This window comes from Peromyscus californicus, unplaced genomic scaffold (assembly GCF_007827085.1).
Source record: "Peromyscus californicus insignis strain IS unplaced genomic scaffold, ASM782708v3 Scaffold_17__1_contigs__length_78620276, whole genome shotgun sequence".
NCBI lineage: Eukaryota > Metazoa > Chordata > Mammalia > Rodentia > Cricetidae > Peromyscus > Peromyscus californicus.
This window is the reverse complement of record NW_026294469.1, coordinates 45,834,125-45,861,703: the sequence shown is the minus strand read 5'-3', so window position 1 is coordinate 45,861,703 and position 27,579 is coordinate 45,834,125. Positions and strand designations below refer to the sequence as shown.

The 27,579-nt window shown below is 42.8% G+C and overlaps 1 protein-coding gene across 2 annotated transcripts in view; it reads right to left on the bottom strand.

Moving 5' to 3' along the window:
- The window catches only part of Megf10 (multiple EGF like domains 10), a 161,901-nt gene that overhangs the window by 32,953 nt on the left and 101,369 nt on the right, over positions 1–27,579 (bottom strand). For both annotated transcript variants that reach the window (XM_052742216.1, XM_052742214.1), the window contains exons 6-13: positions 24,336–24,582; positions 22,746–22,866; positions 18,913–19,049; positions 14,532–14,744; positions 6,257–6,431; positions 4,721–4,841; positions 3,787–3,950; positions 1,475–1,577 (exon numbers count right to left, since the gene is read on the bottom strand). In XM_052742216.1, the coding sequence (XP_052598176.1) occupies positions 1,475–1,577; positions 3,787–3,950; positions 4,721–4,841; positions 6,257–6,431; positions 14,532–14,744; positions 18,913–19,049; positions 22,746–22,866; positions 24,336–24,582 (1,281 nt within the window). The remainder of the gene's footprint in view (positions 1–1,474; positions 1,578–3,786; positions 3,951–4,720; positions 4,842–6,256; positions 6,432–14,531; positions 14,745–18,912; positions 19,050–22,745; positions 22,867–24,335; positions 24,583–27,579) is intronic.

Sequence of the window (27,579 nt, the reverse complement as noted above, 5' to 3'; positions counted from 1 at the left end):
AGGTGGATCTCTGTGAGTTCGAGGCCAGCCTGGTCTACCAAGTGAGTCCCAGGAAAGGCGCAAAGCTACACAGAGAAACCCTGTCTCGAAAAAACCAAAAAAAAAAAAAAAAAAATTAACTCAAAGTGAATCAAAAACCTAAGTATAGCTGGGCGGTGGTGGCGCACGCCTTTAATCCCAGCACTCGGGAGGCAGAGGCAGGCAGATCTCTGTGAGTTTGAGGCCAGCCTGGGCTACAGAGTGAGTTCCAGGGAAGGCGCAAAGCTACACAGAGAAACCCTGTCTCAAAACAAACAAATAAAAAAACTAAGTATAAAAGTTTTAGAAACTTTAGAAGACAACATAAGAATAAATCTCAGCAGTCCCGTGTTAGGCAGTGATTTCTTAAAACTGATACAAAGAGCACAAGGGAACAACATTTTAAAGTTAGACAAGGTAGACTTTATCAGAATAAAAACTTCCACTGGAAAAATGCTATGAAAATAGTAGGAAAAAAAACAGAAAATGGGAAGGAACGCTTGCAAGTCATGTCTGGTAAAGAGCATTAATATAATGTGGTCTTAGAACTCAAAGATATAAAGAAAAATAACTCAGTTAAAAATTAATGGAGGATCTGAATAGATATTTCTACCAAGAAGATTTACAGGTGGCCAATAAGTGTACAGATGATGGATCCTCAGCATCCTCAGCCACCAGAGGAACACAAAGCAAAACCTCAAAGAGGTACTACTTCACACCCACAGATATGGATGTCACCCAAAAGACAGATGTGTAGTGGGGATATAAAAACACTCAGATGCTGCTGGTGAGGATGTAAAGTAGTCCTGCAAGAAGAGTGATGTTCTCGCTCATGATTTACAGATTTTGAAGATGGCACTAAATGTCCAAGCAAACCTGAACACCGTAAGTAAAGACATCATTCTTCTTCCGGGACCACTATTCACCTGATAAACTTCTTGGCTGAAGTCATGGAGCCACATAAATAAGGAGGAGTTTCTACCCCATGGTTAGAAATTTTGTGCTTAATCATAACATGAATTTGCCTTGACTCAAAAATTTAAGGAAGATAAAGTTTTCAAACTTTTATTTCAAGGAATGAGATTTAATATTTGTATATGAATAATATTAGTAGTAGTTAATAGTTTTATCTATATGATGATTCTAATTATAGTCTTGGGACTTACTTTAAATTTTTTTCTCTGTCAATACTCAAAATACACCACAGAAATCTTGCTGCCCTACATTCTATCAGTAAGATCTTGCATTTAAGCTCAATGAAACTGGCTGCTTTTGGTGAGTGATTAATCACACCTAACACATAACATTTCATGGATGAAAAACTTGCTGGGGACTTTACCACATTTTATTTTTTTCTGAAAAAGTGACCTGTGTGTGTTTCTTTGAAGGAGCAGGCAACACCACTAGATACTAAAGCATTGGTTATTTCTTTCAAACACTGGCCCTAAGCTCGTACCTGACCATCCAGGGAGGCAGCGGCAGTGGCCTGTGGTGGGGTGGCAGCCGTCTGCATGGCTGCAGTCACAGCGCTCAGCACAGTTTAGCCCATAGGTGCCATCCTGCAAGGAAGGGAACATCAAAGCTGGCGATGACCAACCTAAGTATCCCCACGACAGCAAACCACAAAAGTCCTGATACTTCCTAGGAACATGCATCACATCACCTCTCCCATGATGCAAAATGCAAGCTGCGTGGGTAGCATTTTAAAATCACCTCAACTCTAACTTATGTTTGATGCAATAGTTGGGAGATGTGCATGGTGGGAGCAACTATGTCAGCACGAATATATGATGCATACATACAATAATATAATATAATAATATAATATAATATAATACAAACTACAATAGTAATATAAGCATGCCAACTGACTAAAAGAGGCTTTCATTATGAAACTTGCAAAAAAATATGTTCATTTGTCTCTAATTATTCTTACAACATAGTTCAGTGTTCCCTGTAATTCTCTGCCTTAGAGGAAAGAGAAGTTTTTGTCCACATAAAAAAGATACACATGCACACATACATGTGCTCATACACACACACACGCGCACACACACACACACACACACACACACACACACACTAAACAGACAGACAGATATATAGATGATAAGTACATAGATACATAGATATGGACACATAGATGTTACATATAAACTAAGTTCATTTCCCTAAGCTCTTGTCAGTGGGATACATGACATAATAAATAAGACTGAAAATCAGTTGTTATTTTCTCTAATAACTATCTTCCTTTCCAAGAAAAAGTCTAAACTGTGTAGAACATTATGATTTAAGACTGTAAATAAATATTACATTGGCAGCCTCCTCATCTGCCCCTGATGTGCATGCTACTATCAAGTGGCCCAATAAAGAGGAGGCTGTTGGTGGATGGGCATGACCAGTTGTTCATGAAGAAGAATGGAAATGTTTTATTTGTAGGGAAAACTTATTTTTGACCCCAGATCCTAGGAAATGGTATAGGGAACTACAACCCTCTCTGTGTCACCCAAACACTGAGGAAAACAGCCCAGTGACTGAGGCTGGGGACATGGAAACAGCATTATCAGGCAGCAGGTGTTAGGTGACATAATCATTTGTCTAGAATTTATTAAGCAAAGAAACCAACTGAACCACTTATGAGGCTCCACTAAGGTTTGACAGGATTGCACAGCAGTTAGCTCTGTTATAACAGAAGCCACTGGACTGCCAGATCTCCCTGATTTACTAATACGTCTAATGCAAAACAATGGACGGCTTGCACTGGGGTTTCCACTTTGTCCACAATGAGGAAGCAGAAGACCACCTAACAGTCCAGTGGAGCTTTGTTAATCTGCCCATTGGTCTGAAGAGAAACTGCAAAGAGAGCCTTGGGGAGCACAGAATAATGCAGGGCCGGAATCCTTTCCCCCTTGGGAAATGGGTTGTACTTAACAAGATGGATGCCCAGAGGGGGAAAGAGAAGTCCCTTGGAAGCCCTGTCTATGAAATGGCCCAGTTCAGGGGGTCGCATTGTTATCAGAAGATATCCTCGGGGAAGAGAACATATGCCACTGCTGATAGAATGCTTGTTGGCTCAAGAAGAAAGCATGGTGCGTACAGGGAAGAAAGCAGTTAAGTGCTTTGGAAAGCAAGCATGCAACAGGTCGCTGCAGAATTCCCTTCCCACTCCACCCTCAGCCAGTCTGCAGCACCTAGAGAGGAGACCTTCCAATGATGCATGTCTCTAAATTAGGTCAAGGGAAGGGAGTGAGTGCTGAGGAGACTTCTGCGCCTCCAGAAATATTTACATTAACCGAGGTTGTTTCCAAGCCTTCTTTCATCACTTCAATGCACATTTCTGTGACACCAGCCACCGCCCCCTTTTCAGCCCCCTGTCACTTCCCACCCCAAAGCCTGCAGATTTCCATTATAATGGAAACAAAATACGCGGATAGTTGACAGGCATACACTGGTGTTTGACCAATGCTGCTGCCTGGCTGCACCCCAGAGATGAGTGTGTAAGAAACTAAAAATGCTGGAGTGGGGGCTGGGAAAACAGAGAGGGATGAAAGGAAAGAAGGGGGCATTCTTGAAAGCCTCCCTAACTGACTTCCACTCTATCCCTTTCCGAGCCTCTGTCCACTTGCACTCTTGTAGTAGTTACTGAAGACTGGGTCACACTCATTCACCTTCAGTCAGGAAAAACAAACACAAACAAACAACAAATTGCACAAAGAAGTCAACCCTGCTGCATAGTCCTCCGGGCATGGCTACCCAGAGCACACATACCTGGCAGGGAAGTTCACATTTCTCCCCTCGCCATCCGGGGGCACAGGTGCAGGTCCCATCCAGGGTGTTGCAGGCACCCCCATTGAGGCACTGACATGTTAGGTTACAGCCAAAGCCCCATGTGCCACTGGGGCAGCTGATGGAACAGTCTACCCCGTGCCAGCCTACATGACAAGAACGACAGAGCGTGTGAGAAAAACAAAGATGACCGGGAGCTTTGCTAAGCCCTTCCAAGCCACATCTCCCTTTAGAGACATCTTGGAGATGCGTAACAGTGCTGCCCAGCCCCAGTCACAGCAGTGGCAGACAGCCTTGGCTCTGCCACAAAAGGCCTCCACCAGAAATGAAAAGGAACCCCCAAGGAACCAAGCAGCCAATTGTGCCGTGTGATCGGTCAGGGATGCCAACACTGAGAAGCACCCCTGGGCTACTGGGAAGGGATGTGGAGTGAGGTCACCTTTAATGTTGTGTGATGCTCAGGATAGAATGATAAGCTTTGTTTATTTATATGGGAGGAAGTAGAAGGTTTGTTCTTGGAAGAATAACCCCATCTTTGAAGTAGTAGCCATTAACCATGAAAAATGTGTTTCCAAGATCCTGGCTGCATCTATGGAGGACACACTCTGGGCCACACATAAAATCTGTGCTGGCTGCATTTCTTGTCATGCCTCCAAGTCAGGCCGTTTGGGGGCATAGACACGTCTGCTTGTTTACCCTTCCCAAAATCATGGACCCAGACTTCGAAAGCTGGCAGCCACTTCAGAGATGACCAAATATGAGTTTCTTTCCTGGACTCAGGAGGGATAAGGGACGATGAGGTCACCCCAATTTTAGTGGCTTTAGAGCTAGAGCCCTCTTCAGTGTGTCCTTGCGGTGACTCTTAGAGGTGAGAGGACCGGAGTCTAATAAAGGATTCACACAAGCATGCTCTTACCTGCCTTACAGATACAAGACCCATCCACAGGAGAACAGACAGCATCATTTTTACAGCCACAGTGAGAGGAACAGTTTATCCCATAGCTTCCCAGAGGACATGGAGTAGAACAGTCAATTCCCTAGATGAGCACAAACAGCAAAACACAGCTATTTTTTTCCAACTGAAACCATGCCAGCGCAAACAAAAATATACCGCAGCAATGCTAATTGTGCGTTCTCTCTAATTTTAACACTCCATGCTTTTGAAAGTTGCTATAATACCATTCCTCATGTAAATTGTACCTATTCAAGTGCAACACTGGCTGGTCCACGATTGTGATAAAACATTAAATGGGACATGCCCTAAACCTGCTGACTTCTTTAGATTTGTCTTCCTAACAGAACAACCAAACAAAACTTTCTCCCTTGGTTATGCAAGTAGATACATAAAAATAAGTTATAACTGTAAAATTATTGTCAACAAAAATAAAAACACAAACTGCACATCATTTCAAAATGCTTCGTGGGTCTCTTTGTATGATATGTAATGTTGTTAATGGTTGAATCAAAGCAACGCTCAGCCAGTGGTACAATTCAATTTATCCAACAGTAGGAACTAAACACAGAACGGAGCTACCTAAGGTGACTGAGGGACATCTCTTTTCAAAAACACAAAAGGCTCTTAAGAGCAGGTTAATTCAGGGGTCAGCCAAAGGATATGACTCTGATCAGAAACTTCTAGAAAGATCCTCTTGGCTCTACGACTTCATGGCCCACTCTCTCTGCACCATGTGCCCTGGAGTGACCGTCAACACTTGACAGAGTTCAATGCTATCTTTTCAAGGGGAGGAAATAAAGCACAGCCACCACTTCCCCTTTTCAATAGCTAAGAAAGTCCTAGGGACCAAAGGCACAATTCTGCTCTCTTGTTGTACAGGTACATTTGCAGAAGCTGCATTCTCAAACAGACTTCAAAACCACGTGCAACTGACTGCAGTGTGCAAATGTATCATAATTGCTAACTGATGCATGTTGTGTCTTTAAGTTTTGTGGAATTAAAATAGAAACTGTTGAAAATAATAACTAGGCTGGGCGGTGGTGGCGCACGCCTTTAATCCCAGCACTCAGGAGGCAGAGACGGGTGGATCTCTGTGAGTTCTAGGCAAATCTGGTCTACAAAGCAAGTTCCAGGACAGCCTAGGCTATTTATTACACAGAGAAAAGAAAAGAATAACTAATAATAACCAATTGGAAAAACTATTTCTACGTTGCTAATAGGTCACAATAAAATAACTACACAAGGAATAATTATAATGGGTCATACTTCCTGATGAGTTCTAATATTAAACATCAATGACACCTTGATGGTTTTATTAGTGTTCTCAGGCATCAATGGAATGTTAGAGTTAACTTTCTCAGACAGTTCTTCTCTCATGAATGCTATGAATGGTTTAACCACGTTCACTGTACTTGATGGTAGCTCATGTAAATTGTGCTGTTGATCTGTTCCACACTGTGTATCCCTCTCCTGCCTCCCAGAGCCCAAGTTACTCACTTTGAATCCAGGAGCACAGGCACACCTTCCAGTCACACTGTCACAGTCTGCCCCATTCTGGCAGCTACAGATCTCTTGGCAAGCTTCCCCATAGAATCCAGGAGAGCATGTTTCATTACAGTAGAGTCCAGACCAGCCCGGCTTGCAGCCACACTCGCCAGACATGGGATGACAGCTGAGAGACACAGATGAAAAGAACATGTCATTCTGGGATAAACATGACACTTCAGCCATGGACAAATATCGCTTTCTCAAGAATCACTAAATGTGCAGGTAATTCTGTGAACATGATTTAAACTTAATTCCTATGGTGGTGTGTTTAATTAATTGGCTGGCACCCAATTGTTAATACAGAACCAGTGAATGAAATCAGCATCATGTCCTACTCAAGTGACTACAATAACCATATCCTTGTGTCTAAAATTCTTTTTAATTGTCTTAAACTGAAAGCACTAACTCAATAAGAAAGCAGCACTATGAGACACGCTGAAGAGTTCCAGGCAATGCCAAGAACACTGTGTGATAGCCAGAGAATTCCAAAAGCAGCGACCTTGCCAACAAGCCTCTCCTCCCAACCCATCTACCTGGTGGTATCGCAGCAGCTGCCACCTGGAACAGTAGTCACATTGACAGGCCAGGCAGCCAGCTGTTGCCCCACAGCAAATGGGCACATCAGCTGTGCTAAGACGTTCATGCAAGTGAGTGGACACAATACGGCACTCTGTGGTATGCCGGCTTAAAACATGTGTGCTTCTTGACACAGGAAAACCTTGACAATCAAACTCTGCTGACAATAGAAAAGCTGTGTAGAGATGCACTCCCCGCCCCCCGCCGCCCCGTGAAGCCCAAACCCTCCCCTTGAATAGGATAAACAACAAAATCTAATTTCCATCCAGACATTTGCTAAATGGAAATGTCTTTTCTAAAGGACCGTCACAGAATCTGTACTCTTTGGGGGTGGGGGACAGTGAGGGACTTGTAGTGGTGAAGTCAGAATCTAATGCTAGTTCTCTTGTCTACCAGAGTGACCTTAGGAAAGGCACAGAGCTTCCTACCTAAAATCCCCTAGTGAGTGAGGTCTCAGCCACACACCATAACCTTATTTGTTTTTAATGTAGATGAGTGCTTTGCCTGTATGTATGTATGAGCACCATATGCATGCCTTGTGCCAGCAGAGGTCAGCAGAAGGCTTTGAACACACTATAACTGGAGTTACAGATGGTTGTGAGCCACTGTGTGGGTGCTGGGAACCAAACCTAGGTTTTTTTGCAAGAACAAGTACTGTCAACTTCTGATCCATCTCTCCAGCCCCATACCCCATAACCTAATGTTCTTCATTTCCTCTCTCCTTCAGAAAAAGCCAGGAGACTGGATGCTTTGGTCTTCATTTTCTGAAGTTTTATTTTTTTAATGTACTTTCAGATTCCTACTATAATTAGCTATCCACGGGAAAAAAGCTAGATGTTCATCACAACCCTGCTCAGAAAACATGAAGAAAAACCTAAATACATTTATACAATTGAGATTTCCTGGGTAGAGAAGGTTTGGATGCAAAAGACAAGGGTTGGAGTCTCAGACACACTTAGATCTACATACGTATGGATATATCTATTGCCCATCATCCTTGGGCAAATACCTGGCATCTTTGTGGCATCTCAGGCTTACTGTGTCAAAGGCTGAGCCCTGTTCTTCCCTTCTTCTATACCCAGTATCTGCCCTAGTCACCTGTATTTCTGTATGTGGTACCACATCCCTCTGCCTGGGGATTTGCTGGTGTTTCTGTCCACTTGCTTGCTCATTGATTCAGGACCTTACTACATGGCTCAAGCTGACTTCCTAGTCAAGATCTTCGGCTCTTGCTAAGATTACAAGCATGAACTACTGGACACAGCTAGGACTTGTTCTCTTTTACTCTTCTTAAAATTTTTTTATTATTTATTTATATTTTTAAACTTTTAAAAAGAAATTTTCATGCAATATATCTTAACCATGTTTTCTCTTCTTCCAGTTACTCTCAGATCCTCCTCGTCTCTCTACTCACCCAACTTTGTGGGTATTTTTGCTCTCTTTAAAACAAACAAAAAAGAAACACACAAACAGAAATCAAAATGAATAGGCAAAAACCATCACAACAAAAAAAAATGCCCAAACAAAGAAAAATTAGACAAAATGTTTACAAAAATAGCATTGAGTTCATTTTTTTGTTGGTCAATCACTCCTGGGCATGGGGCCTGCCCCTGAGTGTGGTTAATATACCCAGTGAAAATCCATTGGAGAAAACTGATTTTTTTTCCCCTTTGCTAATGGGTATTAATTGCAGATATTTTCTTGGTTAGGGATGGGCACTCCATGTCCACTCTTCCCTTCAGTGCTGGGACCCTATCTGGTTTGAACCTGTACAGATGTTGTGTATGCTGCCACAGTCTCTCTGAGTTTATATGTGCATCAGTCCTGCTGTGTCTGGAAGACAGTTTCCATGGAGACATCCATCCCCTCTAGCTCTTACACTCTTTCCTTCTGTTCTAAATAGCTCCTTGAGCCTTGCAGGTAGAAGTCTGATGAAACACCCCATTTAGGACTGAGAGCTCCAAAGTCTCTCACTCTGCACATTGTCCAGTGGTGGGTCTCTGTATTCATTCCCATTCCCTGCAAGAGGAAACTTCTCTGATGAGGGCAGAGAATTGTTCTTGGTCTCTCCTTCAGCCTCATCTCCCATCTCTAATTGTTACTAGGACTTTAACCATTCCAACACAAAACTGTATCTTGACTATCCACATCTCTCCTACGTTGTTCTACACTTTGCCAAAGCCTGAACTGAAAAGCCTTCCAACCTTCCTCCCCGTGTCTACACATGCCTTGTCATCTAAAGCATCAATCACACCACAGCTCCTCCTTAAAGCTTGTCAAAGGCTCCCTGCTAAACAACACTTGAAATAAAACCCATACTGTTTAATATGCTGACACAACTGTACTATTTGTTACCTAAACCAGGACCTCTTAAGAGTGAAGAAGGAGGGACTAAAACTTACCCAAGACAACAGGCTTCACTAGCTTGTCCTTGTGGAGCCAGACAGAGAGCCACCCTGAGATAGCCATGAAGCCTCGCCATCGGCCACTGCCATTTCTGCCCCTTCTCCAACCCGACAATGAAAGGCCTGCCATTGCGGTCCTCACATTATCACTACACTCAGTCACACTGAATTTCCTTCAGCTTGCAGAGGCACCCAGAGTTCTCTACTTAAGAGCTTCCATGGGGGCTGCTCCAGTGTCCTCGAAGGCACCTCCTCTCCTCTTCACCTATCTCTCCCTTCATCTCGTCCTCAGTCTCAGCTGAAACAGCCCCTCTTCCTAGAAGCTTTCTCCAACCACAAAGACTTAATCAGGTCTATCCAGTTCCCTTTCCCTGCATCCTTCCCTTCCTCAGCTCACCTCTCAGTCTGTAGTACTGACTTACTTTCTCTCGACATCTTTCTTCCCCGCAACACCACAAGATCTAGGAGGACAGGACTCAAGTCACTTTCCCTGCCCGTCCCCAGCACACAGTAGGCTCACAGCAAAAACTGTAGAGTGAAGGATGAAAAGGACATAGCCAACTTCAGATCTGGTTTTCATATAATCCCTGCTTCTCCCTTGCATCTCTGAGACATGACACAGTACCTGTGTCCAAAGGCAGGGCTTCCTCTAAACTTTGTTTCAAAAGTGTTAGTCTTAAATTAAAAGGAATTGCCTCCAATCCCAAAGAAATATATAATATCTGTGAAGTTAATTTAGGCGAATACAGACACTAGCAGCTAGCATTTACAAGGCACTGAACTGGTGCCATTACCCTGCTGAACTATCTATACGCATTATTTACCTCAGTTCCCATGACCATCTAAAGTGGCAGGCACAGCCCCATTTCATAAATGGGAAACTGAGGCCTGGAAAGGATAAAACTTATTCGGAGGCTCACATATGTAGTAATGGCAGAATCAGACTACAACACAGGATTGTCAGTCTGTTTTGAAACTGAAAGAAAAGGAAGTTTGCTAGCATCCTTCAGGAAAGACTCAATACAAAAAGGAAGTGCTAAAATTTAGGATTTTACACTGTGATTCAAAGTCAGCAAGATAGTGAAAACAAGCCGGGCGGTGGTGGCACACGCCTTTAATCTCAGCACTCGGGAGGCAGAGCCAGGCAGATCTCTGTGAGTTCGAGGCCAGCCTGGTCTACAAAGTGAGTTCCAGGAAAGGCGCAAAGCTACACAGAGAAACCCTGTCTCGAAAAACCAAAAAAAAAAAAAAAAAAAAGATAGCGAAAACGACAAATTTATATGAGTAAAACCTCATAATTGAGAAAAGGAAATAAAACATTTTATTTTATCTTCAACTCTGACAAAGGAAAGGACATTCTTTGGTAGAAAATGGTTTACAATTAAAAGTCAGAAATATTATTCATGACATAGGCATTAATGCTGAACCAAATAGATATTACTACATGAATGTGAACTGAGGGGCAGACAGAGAACGTGATATTCAAGGGCCCTCTGTGAGTGGCAGTACAATGCACTGGTTCTCAGAATGATTGACACTGGATTAGCATTTTGTAATTACACTCAGGACACCAGAGAAGTTTGGAAGCACTCAATGGGCTCTCACTCAGGCAGTTAATGGATAATGAGACCTAGATGTGGAAGGTTGGAGGTGGAAGGGTAATATACTCCATACCTGTTTTCTGTCTAAAGAACAAGTTGCTTTACACATGAAAATATAACTATGCACATATGGAAATAGTTGTCATTTTATATATGCATATAATCATAGCTAATTTAAAAGAGTAGTTCTTCAATTTAATAGCTAATTTGTAACAGGAGTCCAGTTATGCATAATATTGGCTGAGGCTAGTGACATGGGTCTGTGATCCCAGACACTCAGGAGGCTGAGGCAGGAGGATTACAGGTTCCAGGACTGTTTGGGCCATACTGTAAATTCAAGGTCAGCCTGGGCACTCAGTGAGACTCTGTCTCAAGATAAAAAAAAAAATATGAAAAGAACTGGGACTGTACCAGTAATAAAGTACTTGTCTAGCATGTGTGAGGTCCTGGGTCCAACCCCCAAAAGACATATTTACTAAACATAATGAGTCATTGAATTTCTTTTTTATTTATTCCCTTATATGAGGTCTGCACTCAAATGCAATGACAATTGGGTCGTCTCCTGGTTAGTTTTAATTGTAAACTTGACATAACCTAGAGTCACCTGGGAAGAGGAAACCTCAATTGAAGAGTTGACTCAATCAGATTGGCCTATGGCTACGTCTGTAAGGGATTTTCTTGATTGGTGACTGATATGGGAGAGACCAGCCCACTGTAGGAGGCACCATCCCTAGGCAAGTGGGTACCAACTATATAACAGAGTTAGGTGAGCATAAAGAGATGGAGCCAGTAAGCACCCTTTCCTCATCATTTCTGCTCCAGCTTTTTGTTTGGATTTCTACCCTGACATTCCTCAGTGACAGACCAATACCTGGAAGTGGAGGCTGAAACACACTTCTTCCTCCCCAAGTCACTTTTAGTCATGGTCTTTATCACCACAACAGGAAAGCAAATTAGAACAGGTGGCGCTTACAAAATAAGGCACATACTGATTGCTAACGGCTACTGAATGTCCTTATTAACAAGGGCTAGTATACATATGCTATGTGCGGTCTAATTAAACTCCTTTTATTTTCTTGTTCTAAATCATTTCCACTATGAAAGTTAGTTTTCCTCCTGAAGGTCTAGGTCAGTAAAAATGTCTTTGGGTTCAGTAATATTTAAAACATTAATGTCACTTGTAAATATAGTTAAATTAATCTCAACTAAATAATGGATTACAAAATAAAATGGCTACAGTTTTGGGAGGGACTCTCCTAAAGAAGTGGAGGCCAAGTCAAGGCCAGTCTGGTCTACATAGCAAGTTCCAAGTCAACCAGGGATATACAATGAGACTTCGTCTCAAAGTAAAATAAAATAAAGTAGAGCCTATTGAATTTGAGCCTGCTTGTGAGGGTTGATTCATCTTACAAATGAATATTAGGCAATGCAACATAACCAAATGCTTAAACGCATTTAGATGTTAGAGACTGCCCTGCTTGTGGCTGCCTTTAGTTGGCTAAAATGAGCCCAGGCTACCCTTCTGTAGACTCCATGTGCCTAGTCACTCTTGTCATGCAGCCCAATGCCAGACATGGAGTGAGGATTTCCAGGACCAGTCATTTTCCCATAGGTCTACCAGTCAAACCTACAGATAATAGCAAAGGAGACCCCCAGGCTGAGCCTGGCCCATGCATTAAAAAGTCATCAGCTGCTAAGGCTATTCAATTTGGCATCATGCGTTTGTTGTGATGTAACTAATGCCAGCCTATACTAACTCCTCCTCAAATGTGTGACTCTCAGATGTCAATATATACAGGCACAGAACTAGACACTATGTAAACTACTAATTTACATTGCATTATATATTATTAATTACATGGAAAGGCTTTTGGATAAATTTATTGCATGAATTAAATATAAGGGCAAATCTCTGCTTGCTTTATTAGACGATAAGGGAACAAATTAGGCTTTCGATTAAAGCAATGATTCTAAGCCCTTTTTATCTCCGAAGGGCCCCACATTTTAGAGAGATGTTCAAGATATAAGAATTAATAGACAACTCCAGCTGTGTAGCCAACGTGATAGACTCATGTAATCCACATTTAACCAGCTTTAATAGAAATTTGTAAAAAGCTAATCTTTTAAAATAGCTTTCACGAGGAAGGGCATTTAAATTCTTTCTAAATCTTCTGAATATTTGATAGGCATCATTTCAATATTATTTTGATCTATGTAATTGTCAAAAAATCTCATCTACTTCTTTATTGGAGTATATACATTTAGTCTGATGGGGCCTAAGTCAAGAGCACCCCAGTCCTGTGATCAAGGGGAATAAAAAACAAAAACACCCTCCACCTGCATTGAGACACCCAGTTCCACCAAAGCCAAGTCTCTATACTTCTCCAGTTCCTCTCAGAACAGAGTCCACTTTTCTGTAGGTCTGCAGCCTTATTGGGTTTCAGTTGCATCCACCCACAACAAAGCAGTCCGAGTGTGGTGGTGCTTACATGAGGCTTGCCTTACTGTAGAGGAAACCAAACTCATGATTTGTGTTTAATCATGCTAGCTCCTTACATATCAGGAAGTTAAAAATAATAAATCTTTGCAGAGAGCTTATTACCTACATACTTATCTAAATGTTTCATGTAAGAGATAGCAATATGTTCCAAGGAAGGAAGCCCAAAGTTGACCATAACAAAGTTACTCAAATCACTTGGAGAGTACACTTCTTACACACACACACACACACACACACACACACACACACACACACACACACTACAATACAATACAAGTTCATTTTTCTTCTGTTCATAATAATGGCTTAAAGAATAGACCAACTGCACACCTCTGTTTTCCTCCAACTCTTATGTATTTGGGATATGATGTGGCTAGGTATAAAAGAAGTACCATCTGTGCTGAATGCAAATAAAGGTCTGAACTCTTACGCACTATACTACGTTTTTGTCCAATTTATCTTTTCCAGAAGTCTGCAAACAGGCTGGGAATTCTAAGTTATATGTATCTGGTCCTTGGAGAAGGGGAGAGAAAAGAATATGCAGGAAGATACTTTTCAGGGACAGACAAGGCACAGTAGGGTGGGCAGGAGTGCGATTTCCTGTTCCTAAACTTTTGGAGAGATTTTTTTAAGCTGAAAGATCCCTATGAGGGTTTTTTTTTTTTTTCCAGAGAAATCAGTTCTGAAAGCTATTCCACATGTGACAGTCTCATGTGAAGCACTCTCCCAAACCCCGCCCACTTCCTCTCTGTAGCTTTCTTTTCTTCCACAGATGTGCTGTCAAGTAAAAGATGCTGCAGTGAGCGTGATGGTTTCACATCTTGCATTTGGCTTAACCCCTGTCTCTCTGTGGTATCTTTGCTTCTAAGGGAATGTCATATAATCTCTCTCTTAGGGAAAAGTTCTGTTCATCTCAGCAAAATCATTTTTACCAGTCCCAATCTATAGATAAAATAACTTAACACCCACAAATAACCAATAACCTTAGCCTTTTGAACAACAGCTTTTAGTCCCTAATGAAAAAAAAGTTGCCCTTCAACTTGATTATTTCTGTCAATGAGAGCCCATTCTTGCCAACTCCTGAATACTAAAGTTAGAACTTCACAGTAGAAAAGGTTTCTCCAGGGGCCGCTGGCACTCACCTATGAGTGTTGTCCAGGTGGCAGGGGCACCGCTTGTCACATTTGATGCCATAGAGCCCCTCGGGACACAGGCGCGCCTCACAAAGTTCGCCTGCAAAGCCTGCTTCGCATAGGCATGCCCCGCTCACGTGATAACACTTCCCTCCGTTAACACACCTGCAGGTCTCCGCACAGCGAACTCCATAGGTCCCAACAGGACATTCATCCTGACACCTAGTCAAACAAGAGGCCAACAGTTGGTTCAAAAGGGCCTAACCATGTACAAGTTGAAGTGCTTTTTGAACCCATAGTGTTTTATGTTTGTTCCATTATAGGCAGAAAACGTAATGAGATGGATCACGCTGGATAATAGCATTAACAGCCATAAGCATGTAAAAGGGAGAATGAAATACAATCAAAGACTCGAGGAGTTCTAGGGTTCCAATATCAGATGTCCTCCATCCCAGTTTGTAGGTTATAAGAAGGTATTGAGTTTTCTAACAATTTTTATTGGCGAGTGAGATATTGTCCTCTGTTGGGAAGGATAGCCAAATGACAAGGGGGAAAAATCAACCCAAAAGTTCACCTTAGTGTCTTTTTAAGAAAAAGGAAATGGCATGGAGGGAGAGATGCTTAGGTAGGTTGGATAAGGTAGGAAGCTGATGCTGGAGGACTGAAAGGAGTCATCACTGCTCTGTGGCAAGCATGAGTAGTTATTGGGGCTAGCCAAACCTCTTTTTGGCGAGGTGAGGTGACGGGGAGCATTCAGCCAAGAAGACAGAGATAACGTCACATCTAGGAGAGTGCTCACCACAGGAGGGGACACTGTCTCAGCAGCCACTTCCCATGTGGCTTTCCAGTCAGGCCAGACTCCGATAAAAAATGTAGGCCAGTATTGCATTTTCCAGATCTAAACAATGCAAGGGGCAAGGCATGCTTAAGAGCAATGGGAGAGAAATAGTTCCAAGAGAAACAGCCTTTCCACTAGGCTTGGCATACTTTTAATGATAGGGTGTGGTGAGTGTCAATATTGGAATTCTAAGTATAGAGGGAAAAGCTTGGGCGTCTTCTGACGTTTTGCTGGTTGACTCTGGCTGTAGCATGTGTTAAATATGATGGAGAAAAGGGAGAGGGCCTCCTGGTAATAGGTTATCTGCATGATTTTAATGTGGTTTATTTAAGCATGCTGTAAAGGCTGTTGGGAGTTTGGGAAAGTTATGATGCCACCCCATCACAGGGAACTAGTGTGTGTGTGGGGGGCGCTCATTGGGTCTTGGCACAGTATTTTTCTTTCTCTTGGAAAGCAAAATGTATAATAGCTGGTCCTGGCCTGTATTTACCTCTCTAGCCTCTAATTAAACAACTAGTAGTTTCTAGTGTAAATTCAGAAGAAATTCACTTAGATTTGCTGTCTAAGCAGTCACTGTGGGAGCTGCTGCCTTAGTCAGAGCTTCATCTTCCTGTCAGTAATAGCTGTGCATTTCCACCTGCCAAACCCAAACAGCAGGGCAGCTTTCTAGTGGAGACCTCCCCCATGGTCTCTTTCAAATCACTGTTTTAAGTGTGTACAGATGAACAAGGTACAGTGTGATATTTCAATGCACGGATACAGAACATTTTCTATCTTAAGTAAGCATCATGGAGTGGTGATGTCTTTCTAGCTGGTCTCTAGCTTATGACAATTTCCCTTTCACAGCCTTAGGGTTGGTTTTGTGTTCCCACAAGAAACAGGAAAGGCTGCCTCAGGAATCAGTAATACATTTTCTTAAGATGGCAGAGAAATAACAGAGAGTAATAAACCTTGGCCAGAGAAGAAATGTAGAAACTGTGGCTTTATGTTAAAAATAAAAGAAGAAAGAAATTTCTAATAGTGTTGTGGAGTTAGGAGAAAGGACAATCACTAAGTAGACATAAACTGATAAAACACTAATTAATGGGGCACATCCCTACATCGATATCATTCTGGTCACTACTTTGTATCCGATTGTAAACTTGAGGAAGAGGAAGTAAGTGGAAGTGGAAGCTTCTCGTCCTTCGGAGCATGTCACTTCCCAGAGTGACCAGAATAGCTGAGCCAAACTGTGATTGGGTGCAAAGAACCCCCCTTCCTCACCAGACCTGGACACTGTGGTTCAGCAGCCTGCCTTTGTAACATCTGGAGCTGCAGTCCTGGGGGAAAGTAAAGGCACTGAGAAGGAGCCAATCTTTCCACAGTCAGAGAGATGGAAGCATGCCCCTTCACTAAAGACCAGTGCTGCGTTCCTCCAGTGCTGAGCCGCAGTTCCCAATCTGGTGCCATCACCCTTCTCCTGCTTAACTTTCAGAGTCATACAGAGCTGTCTGGGGGTTCACTATATCAGACTCCCTTACTGAGTCATGAACACTCACTGAGCATTCTTTGTAGGCGTGGGCCCATGCCCTATCATCAAAGTATCACAGAGGAATTCTGCAACACACCATTAGCACCTTGTAAGGCATCTTCAAGCAGAGCTCTGTGAGGATCCCAGAACTGTCTTCTCTTCGTTTCCTGCTGACTTCACTGTGCTGCATCTTCTTACCACAGTACCCTTTGGGTCTTTCCATAAACCTCAAACCCTCCTATTTTTCATCCTTTGTGTAGTTCTGCAGAACTATGGCTTGCACCATTTGTTCCCCTGTGGTGGGGTGGCGTCCCCACATCCTGGATGTATTTGCTGGCAGCTGCCTGTGGTGGCAACCACCACTGTGGAGCAGCCCTCCTAATCACAGTGCTCCAGGCACACCGACCTCTCAAGACAAGTGAAGGGACACTTACGATCCCCACCCTTGAGTCTCCTTCCCATCTCCTGCCACAAACACAGCCACTCACTGTGTTCTTCCGTGGATAAAAGAAAAATGTGCTTTCTGTCATTGTATGGATTGTGTATGTTAATAACTTAAAACAGAGGATAGCCATGGAAAGCAGTGACCACACGTCATCACGGATGCTCCACAAAAGCATGGGTAGGACCGCAACCAACCCCACTCCACTTCATTCAGTGATTCTCTTCCCCGGTGTTCCAAGTCAGCTGAGCACAAGCTGGCTGGCCTGGTAGGTGTAATGTTTTTGTGTTGCTTTTAAACTTAACCCTCTAAATGCAGTTTTGCACTGAAATGTCTCTAGAGCCTAAAACACTATAGAAATAATCACTCAGGATCTTGCTTGGTTTCGGGCCTCTCCTCTTTCCCTGACCCTGTTTTCTGGAGTATAAAGGTGCATGGGTCAACCGATCATCTAACAACCTCATCTATTCAAAGCACAGCTGAGAACTAGGCTGTGGATCACAAAGTCACATGGAGTAGCCCAGTTCTACATTGTAGAATGAATAATTATAATATCTATAATTCCTACATCAAAACACTCAGTAAACAAAATGACTTTTAATTAAATTAAGTGGACACGTCTAACAAAAGGCCTTAAGAAAATAAAGGACTGGGAAGGGGATACTGGGTAATGTGGTAATGAGAAACTGTAGACATAAAATTACCCGAAGCCATTTCCAATACAGCAGAATAAGGCTGGACTTCCCATGCTGACCTCTCCTATTTGTCAGAATCAATTCAGAGCTTCAAATCAGTACAATAAGAAAATGAGGTAATCATTAGAAATATTTTTACACCAACTGGCTCATCTTTAGTGGCGAATACTATCATTGCAAAACTAAACAATCCCAGTATTTGCTTAAAATATTTAAATTAATTTAAAAATTGGTAAGGTAAGGAGCAAAGTGAGAAGCAGGAACTGAGAAAGCAAGTTTTCCTTTATCTAGAAAATACCCGGTTAGAAACTGAAAGAGAATTTTTGCAATTCATAAAATACTGAGAAAACTCATTTAATAAGAAAAACAGATGCTGCCTGTGGAGATGTGGAGAAGCTTATAGTATCTAATCAAAAGTCATAAAATTAGAGCAGAATTTTGGAAATAAAAAGCATTCTTGGGGCTACTCTGAGAAGGAAACTGTACTTCATGTAAGTTCCTAAGGACACATCCCATTTGAAAACCGGTCTGCAATGGCCTCGTCCCTTTCCTCATTACTCTGCCATACCTCAAATCCATCTAAAAATACTGAAAATGTAAAGTGGCTTCCTAAGTACTCAACACTTCAGAACGACACATTCATCGCGGGTTCTGAATAGCTCGTGTTTTATTGTCTTTTTTCTAATGTTTTCTCTAATTTCCTCCAATTCAATGTTGCTATCCTGTGACTCAGTTTCTATACATTCAATGAGGATAGAGTTTTTGAACACTTTTAGACTTTATAGGTGCTTCTGGGATAGGATATAGTAGTTATAGATGCATGATGCTGTGCCTGCTCCCTAGACTCTCCAAACTGTCCTTCTAGCTCATTATGTACAATCAGAGAAACACCCGTGTGTCCTTACCGTTCCCCTGTGTATCCTGGGCTGCAGTGACATTGGCCTGTGGCAGCGTCACACGTCCCTCCGTTGTGGCACTGGCATTCTTGGGAACAGTTCTTTCCAAAGCGACCCTCGGGGCAGGGCTGACCACACACTGTGCCCTGAATTCAAAGAGACTTAGAAAATTAGATGGGCCACCAGCCAGAACCATGGAAGGCGGAGGAAGAAAACAGGGACAGCAGAAAGGGAGGAGAGATGTGGAGGACAGGACTATGAGAAAATTAGATGAAGGGCATTTTAGAGCACAGAATGTTCATCGTCTTTAAAGTATGGGGAATTTCAGGTTGAATTACTGACTTGATATGCCCAAATCTCAAGATACGTTCAAAGATAGCAGAATAGTAATCTTAAGAAATTTTTATATTAGAAACTGAATCCTACAATAAAGTTACATAAAATTATGACAACTTAAGGAATCTATAAATATTCCTAAGCGTTCTTCCTTGTGCCTTCCATACACCATAAGTCAACAACACTCACTGAGCATCTGCTACATAAGTAACAATGTGTGGTACACACAAAGTGCCCAAACCCTTTCCCAGATGCTGTGCACTGTCTCTAGCTTCTTTTCTCAATTCATAACAAGGCATGAGGTTGAAACGTTGTATACTTGAATTAACAGTAACATCACCTAAGAAAGACTTCTACACAAATTAACCTTTGTTTCAGAAGAAAAGGCATATTTTCAAGTAGGTTCAATAAACATTTCTGAGGCAAACTTACTTCCTGGGGAGAAAACCCAAGGAAGTCACTAGGACATTTCTCATCATCCTAGGAGCTGTCCTTAGTGAGTGCAGTCACGTATATTCCAATCCTGGGCATGAGACAGTAAGACATGATCTCAAGATCTCAATATATCAACGAAACACCCCACTGTTTTCTACTTCACTTATTTATGTAACTCGGGCTTACAGTCTCTGATTTGTTGGAGTTATAATCATTAGAATATTTATTGGAGTCATAATTAGTGCAAACAGCATACCCCACATAACGGGATTTCCCTAATGTTTTTCATTGTCCTCTCTCTCTCAAAAGAGACAGACTGCAAGTACTCCAAAATTGGAACCTAGCTAGAACACCAGATGGTTTTCTAAATGTTTATTCTGGATAGCGTAAGAAATACATTTTCTCTAACTACTGGCTACCCACAAAGGCAGTTGGTGAGCTAATTAAGTCTCCTCTGGTGGTTTCAAGCTATCTACCAACAGGAAAGATTCTTCCACAGGCTCCTGGAACCATGAAAGCCTTTGAGAGATGATTCAGATTAGTGTTTAACTGAGAATCGTCTACATGCCAGGCATTGCGCTAAGTACTGAGATTCAATGATTAGCTGCCTTTGCCTGGCTTGTTCATGGATGCTGAGGAAAGCAGATACAAAAATAGCTCTAATCACTCTGTGCTAGGACATCCTACTGCACTTAGTGGAATATAATAACATTACTGAAGGAATGATGGACCTAGGGCCCGCTAACAGCTGACCAAGGTTCAGTGAGTGGAGGGATCTGGTGCAAACGTTCACTTTCTCAGGGTCTGATTCTAACACCCACCGTGGTCCCCCAGAATTTCCAGGGATGTTGTTGAAATGTTGGATATGAATAAAGTCTAGTGTAAGCAAGCAGCAGAAAGATGACAGTGTTGCTGTTGACTGAGATGTGTGTGTGTGTGCGTGTGCATGTGCGTGTGCATGTGCGTGTGCATGTGCGTGTGTGTGTGTGTGTGTGTGTGTGTGTGTGTGTGTGTGTGTGTGTGTGATAGGAATGCCAGTTCACCTTTGGAAACATCTAAAATAACGATACAAATAAGATGTTGCAAGAGAGAAATTTGAGTAGGGAATTCAGTTACCCAGAGGGGAAAAAGTGTCTGGAATCTTCTATTAAGAAACATCTGTTGTGGCCTAGAGGAAGTGGTTGAGGGCAGGCTCCAGGGGACCCACAGAGTGGATCCATCTGTCTTCCTCCTGGACTCATACTCCCAGACTATGGCTACCACCTTCCCACATCATGACCTCCAGGTGACAAGGGGACATTTCAGCCTCAAGATGAGGCAACCTCAATGTAAAATGTCTACAGTTCTTCACTCAGAGATCTTGGGGGCTCCCTGGACACTGACACTGCAACAAGACTGTTCCCTTGTCATGAAGCCAGCCAGGGCCAGCGTTGACAGAAGGCTGATACAGGAGCTGAGAGAAGAAAAGGAGTCAAAGATAATCCGACACTTTCTACTTGGTCTTCTAAGAAGTGTTGCCTTGCACTCAGGTCCAAAGGGCTGAAGCATACGGCAGGTTTGTTTCCTAAGATTTGCTTTGCTGGGCCTACTGGAACTACCCCAGTGATTCTTGCACAGCTTCCTTCCACCCCCAGGCCGTCAGCAAAAGGCTGCACCCTTTAACTCCATTCCTTACCTAGCTCCCACACTTTGCTTCAAGAATCAGACTTGATCTGACCAGTCTCTGGCCCTCACCATGGGTCTGATCAATTCATTGTATGCTTGATCTAGTGGTCTCGATAAAACTCCCCCTTATGTCATAAGGCCCATGCCTATGCCCCTTGCCTACAATAAAGAGTAATTCCAGATCAATTCTACCCCCACATCTGGCCGTAGAAAGTATAGCTTAGGGGGAGCCCTGACAGTCAGTGACATTGTGACTACGGGCTACCAAGGTTGGAGTAACCAACAGGGTAGTTGTGTCACATTTGGACTCAGGGAAGGTAAGATAAAGATCTCAGGAAAGCAGCAGATGACTGCTGAAGCCAGTTCCCAGAGAGTGTCCACAGTGAGAAGAGAGGGGGATAAGACTGAAACCTGGGGAATGCTACAGTGGGTGTAGAAGAAGAGGATTGGGAAGAGACCTTTAGTAAGACAAGTGGGAGACAAGGCCACTGAAGAAGTAGAGGACGAAAAAGGTTAAAGCAGAGAGGCAGGCGGTCAAGTGAGTCAAAACTTTGGGGAAACAAATCAGAATAAGAGCAGAAGGGTCTTAGTGGCTCCAACAATAAAGAAGTCACCACAGACGACAATGAAGAAGTCACCATAGACGACAATGAAGAAGTCACCATAGACAATGAAGAAGCTGTGCAAGAAGAGTTCCTGGACAGACAAGGTAATGGTCGTGTAAACTGCTCTTGTAAGACATTGTTTTCTTCAAGCAGACATGCATAAAGCAACTCAGAGAAACAAGAACTCATACTGTTTCCTGGCTTCACATGTGTAATTAGCAATGCTTGAACACTTACATATAGCAGTAAGCCTATAGAATTACTACATAAAGAAAAGGCATTATGGTCAAAGGGTGGGAAGCTTTGTAAGTCTGGCTTATTCCTACATTCTCTGGGAAGTTCTTTCTACAATTCTTGATCTGCTTGATTTACTTTGGTGTTTCTTTAGATTTTTATAACAGCCTAATACTTTCATGTGACATCTTGTTAAGAAGGATGTATTCATAGACAGTAACAATCCATGGATGCAATTGTGAAGGCACTTATTAAATAATTTCAGCATTTATCGGTTGCTGTTGTTATGTGTGAGATCACATATCTGCTTCTTTTTCTCTTTGGGGGAAATGCAGAGCCCACGGTCGTTATGATTTCCATGGGAGTTCTTAATAAACTTTACGGACAAGTGCAGGACAGAGTTACCTCGTGGCTTCTCTGATATGAAGGATTTGTTTTTAAATGGTTGCAAATTTCAGTGTGGGAGTCATAGTCACCATTGCTACTTCCTTTTGTGCCAAAGTCTCCATATGACATTCTCTTGTGTGTCTTGGAATGTGTGATTATTGGAGGTGGAAGGACACTTACCATCCAGCCGGAAGGACAAGAGCACTCTCCAGTTACATGATGGCACACGCCTCCATTTTGGCAAGGACATCTCTGCTCACACTGTGGACCATGTTTGCCAGGGGGACAAAGATCTTCACAACTGAAGCATTTCAGTGAAACAAAAGACACTGTTATCTATCCAAGCATATGATCCTCAGATTCACAGACACAGCATCATCCAGAAACCTAAAATACACAACCTTTCCTCATTCATAACATAATCGGCATTTAGAACATTAATCACATTGGCTGTAAGTATCTTGATGGGTCATTAGGTCCTTCTTTTGGTTTGAGTCCTCTCTCTCTCTCTCTCTCTCTCTCTCTCTCTCTCTCTCTCTCTCTCTCTCCCTGTGTGTGTCTGTGTGTCTGTGTGTAGGTGTGTTAACCCATATGTATGTATGTAGAAGCTGGAGGAGGATGCAGGAGGAGGATGCAGGAGGTCCTCTGTCAGTCTCCCCTTATTCCCTTAGACAGGGTGGGTGTCTCACTGAACTTGAAGCTCCCTGACTATAGCTCAGCGTTCAGCATTCAGCAAGCCCCCATTCCCTTAACCCTACTGTCCTTCCACAGTCCCCACTAAACCATCCTTATTTTTTTGCTCTGATGAAATGCCTCCAAGTTTCCCACAGCCCTATTTAATGTCGGCCTTGCTGAAAACCCATAAAAGTGATATTAACAATTAAAACAGTTTGAAACAAACATCTATTCTGAAAACCAGGGCTTTCTAGCTAGTGTTTTGTTTTTTTTTTTTTTTCTTTAACTCTACTCCACAGACATTAGCACTGTCAGCAGGACATATTTACCTAATCAGCTACATTTCCCCAACTATTAGTTCTGTGATTTACGAGTGTAATTTTCCCAGTAAGGGGACAAGATTTCTCTCTCTCTCTCTCTCTCTCTCTCTCTCTCTCTCTCTCTCTCTCTCTCTCTCTCTCTCTCTCTCTCTCCCCAAATTCTGCCTTATACTCTGTTAACAGAAGCAAACCAAAGAAAACTCTTCTCAAAATAAAGTCATGGGCATTGAGGACTTATTTCAATGTTCTCCTGAAAAAAAAATTAAACTCTTTATGTGCAATGTATCCTAATAGATATGATATGATATGCACTTTTATTTCGTAAAGAACTACATGTGACCACGAGCACCGAATGACTCATATATCTTTCACATCATTGTCTTTCATTGTGTACAGACATTTCAGTCTCTTTCATTGGCTCTGGATCCGTCTGGATATATCCAATTAATTGCCAAAGAGCAGAACCACCCAGACCACTATCAACTATTCCTAGACGGTGAGTGGAGTTGTGGGAGATTTTCAACAGAAACCCATACCCGCCAGGGTAATCCCCAAATACACTCACTCACACACGATCTGGTGAGCCTGGAGGCTGATCCTTAAATCTTGGCTGAGCTCTGGCATTCGAAAGTCAAGCAGCAGGAGGCTCTAGTGGCCATCACAGTGGTACCTGGACCCTAGACACGACCCCCCTCCCCGGCAGTGGGTATTGAGAGAGCAATAGAAATGGAGGTACACGGTATCTGGGGTGCTGCTCCAGGGCTCATCCACTTACAAGGCTCCAGTGTATCCCGGTGAACAACGGCATTCCCCAGTGATGTGGTCGCAGGTCGCTCCGTTCTGGCACTGACATCTTTGGTGGCAGTCATTACCATAGGTGCCCTGTTCGCAGCGGTCTTCGCAGCGCCATCCCCGGTAGCCTGCCGCGCAGTGGCAAGCCCCGGTGATGGGGTTGCACAAAGCTCTGTTTTTGCACTGGCATCGGCTACTGCAGTGTGGCCCCCAGTGATCACCATCGCAAGCTAGGATGAGGAAAAGAAGAGGGTACCAGAGCGTGAGGGTGGGTACCAGAGTGTGAGGGAGGGTACCAGAGCGTGAGGGTGGGTACCAGAGTGTGAGGGAGGGTACCAGAGCGTGAGGGTGGGTCTGGGCAGTTCGTCGCTCGGCTCTGCTTTTTGAGAAAGGTAAGCCTTCATCGCGATCTCACCTTTGGTGTTTTGTTTTTTTGTTTCGTTTCATTTGTTTGTTTGTTTGTTTTAGATAAGGTTTCTTGTATCGCAGGATGGTCTCAAACTAGCTATAGAGTAAGGGACATCCTTGAACTTCTGATCCTCCTGATTTCATCTCCAGAGTGCTGAGATTTCAGGTGTGATTTTATGCCATGCGGGGAACTGAACTCAGAGTTTCCCAAATGCTAGGCAACCACTCTGCCAACTAAGATACCATTTTTAAGCTGAGCATCCAGCCTCCAACAGCTGCATTGCACAAGCTGCTGCTCAGGGTACCTGGCACCAACCAGGCACCATCCATGGCATCATTCCACTGCTTAAGCACCACCATATCATTTTCCAGCTCCAGGGCTTCGCTCTTCCTGTTCCCTAAACCCAGAATATGGAGTTTGATGTGGCCACAGTAATGGATGGGCTAGTGAAAATTGAGAAGGGAATAGCCGGGAAAGGAGGCTGGGAGGGAAGCTGGGAATGAGCAGTTTGTACAGAGGTTTTTCTGCTTGCTAAGACTTGGGCATCTTTCATACAAGGCATTGCAGTTGAAGGATTTTAAACAAGGAAAGATGGAACCATCCTTGGTGTGAGGAAAAGACATCAAGGAGTTGAGAAGGAGAAGCAAAGACACAGAGCAGGAAGAATGGCCACTGCTCGGATCAGAGGCACCTGAACCCAGCCAGCGACAAAGGAAGAGGGACCGGAAACTGGGTTGTTCAAGAGCTGACCCGCCCTTTGGCAGCAGCCTGGGTCTGCAAGATACCAGTCAAAATTTATGTCAATGCTTAAGCCCAGGGACCTCCCAAAGAAAAAGCCGAATAAAAAAAATAGTATTCTATTTAAAAAGTACATCCAACCTAAGACTGAAACCAGACAACTAATAAACAGATAATAGGCACAAGAAACCATACAAAACAAAAGGAAAAATAGAAATTGAAAGGTGTATTCAAAGTGTGACGGTGAATAGTAATAAGAACAGCCGTTCGATAGAAGTCAGTGAGCAGTGAGGGTGGGGTGGGGGGTGTCAGTGGACGGAAACAACCCCAATTCCAGCCATTCCAAAACCCATGAGGGACACAAACACACCTTTCTTGGTACACATCCATGTTCACTTGTTTATTAGAAACTACAACCCTCACCCATAGTACACATCCCATAGGGCAAATTGCCTTTATCTATAAAAACTATAAGTTCACTAGACCTGAAATAATACTGTGAAGGAAACAATAATTCTCAGCACACGGCAAGCACCTCACCAGAAGTGTAGACTCCATTTTCCAACGGCATAATCTACTGTGGATTTCATAATATCAAAAGGTTTAAATGAATAATTCCATTTTTAATCAGCACGGCTTTGGGCTCATTAGTATTTTAATAAACACTCTTTAACAGAATTAAAAACAATGAGCGAGAATTATTGAACTTAAAGCAGATGAGAAGAGCAATTACCTACGAGCTCACAATCTTCCTTCACAAAATAAGATTAGGTGGTAACTCTAAAATGAGATCCAAACCTCATTACTATTCATATCAGTTCATTCCTCTGTTGCCTGTGGTTTAGGACCCTGAATTTTTAAAATTGCCACTTTCAGTCTTAAAAGAAAACCATATCATTTTAAAGCCGTACACACATAGCACCTTACCCTCTTAGTTATCTTAGATGGAGACAAGGGCATCCTGTTTTTAAAGTCTTCTGAAGTACGGTGTATGGTCCTGTGTAACTCATTCCCTGTCTCATCAATCATCGATAGTGAGAGAAGTCATCATTCTACCCAAGACAATTCCACCATCCCTTTTTCTAATTCATTTCCTCTGCCTTAATCCCAGGACAGTCAGTGTAGTTGACCCCTATCCTGTTACAAATGATCTTACTCCTGACTCATGAATGTAACCTTGACCCTGTTCTGTGTTCTGTGCAGCAGGGCACACATTTTTGTTCAGTGGGGGTCATTCTCTATTTGTGCTACCTTAGTTTTTGAGAAAGAATCTCTCACTGAACCTGGAGCTCAGGAATTGACTAGGCTGGCCAGTGAGCCCCCAGATCCCCACTCTCTCTGTGACCCCAGGCTTAGGAATACAGGCATTCACTGCCGTATCTGACTTCTTACAGGGGGCTGGGGATCTGAACTCAGGTCCTCGTGTTCCCACAGTAAGCACCTTCCTGACTGGGCCATCTCCCCACCTCTCCACCCACTTATTTGGTGAACTACACACTGCAGCTCAAAGACTCATAGCAATTCTCCAGAACTTTGTATTTGGTTTTCTTTGCTAAACCCTTTCCAAAGCTTTCATAGCTTCCCACATTGTGGGAGCCTCAGCTAACGGGACTAAATACCTGCCTCCTCTCACGCTCAAAAGACACAAAAGGCAGTTTTAGCTTATAAGATCATCTTGATAAAGATACCAAGGTTGTATTTAAAAACATTTTTAAAATCTATGATAGATGATTGTAGGGCCTTTTTTCCCACTGTGACGCTGTAATAAGAATAGGGATAAGCACATGTGCATCACAGAATGTATTTTATAAAAGCACAATAGTCACAAAGTGAAAAGGAGGTGCTGAGGAAACAGGACCCATCTCTCCTCTCCATGAGACTTCCCACATCCCAGTCAACGTTTTCCCAGAAAAGCAGGCAGAAAGAAACCAGCTCTCATTTCTTGGAATTTGACCAAAAACAGAAAGGAAAAAAAAGGAAGGAAAATCTTAAGACATCCCCTTACTATAGAAATTAGTTTATAATAGAAATTAATAATATCGCCATAAGAAAAAAAAAGAATTGCAGGCTTCCAAAGAAA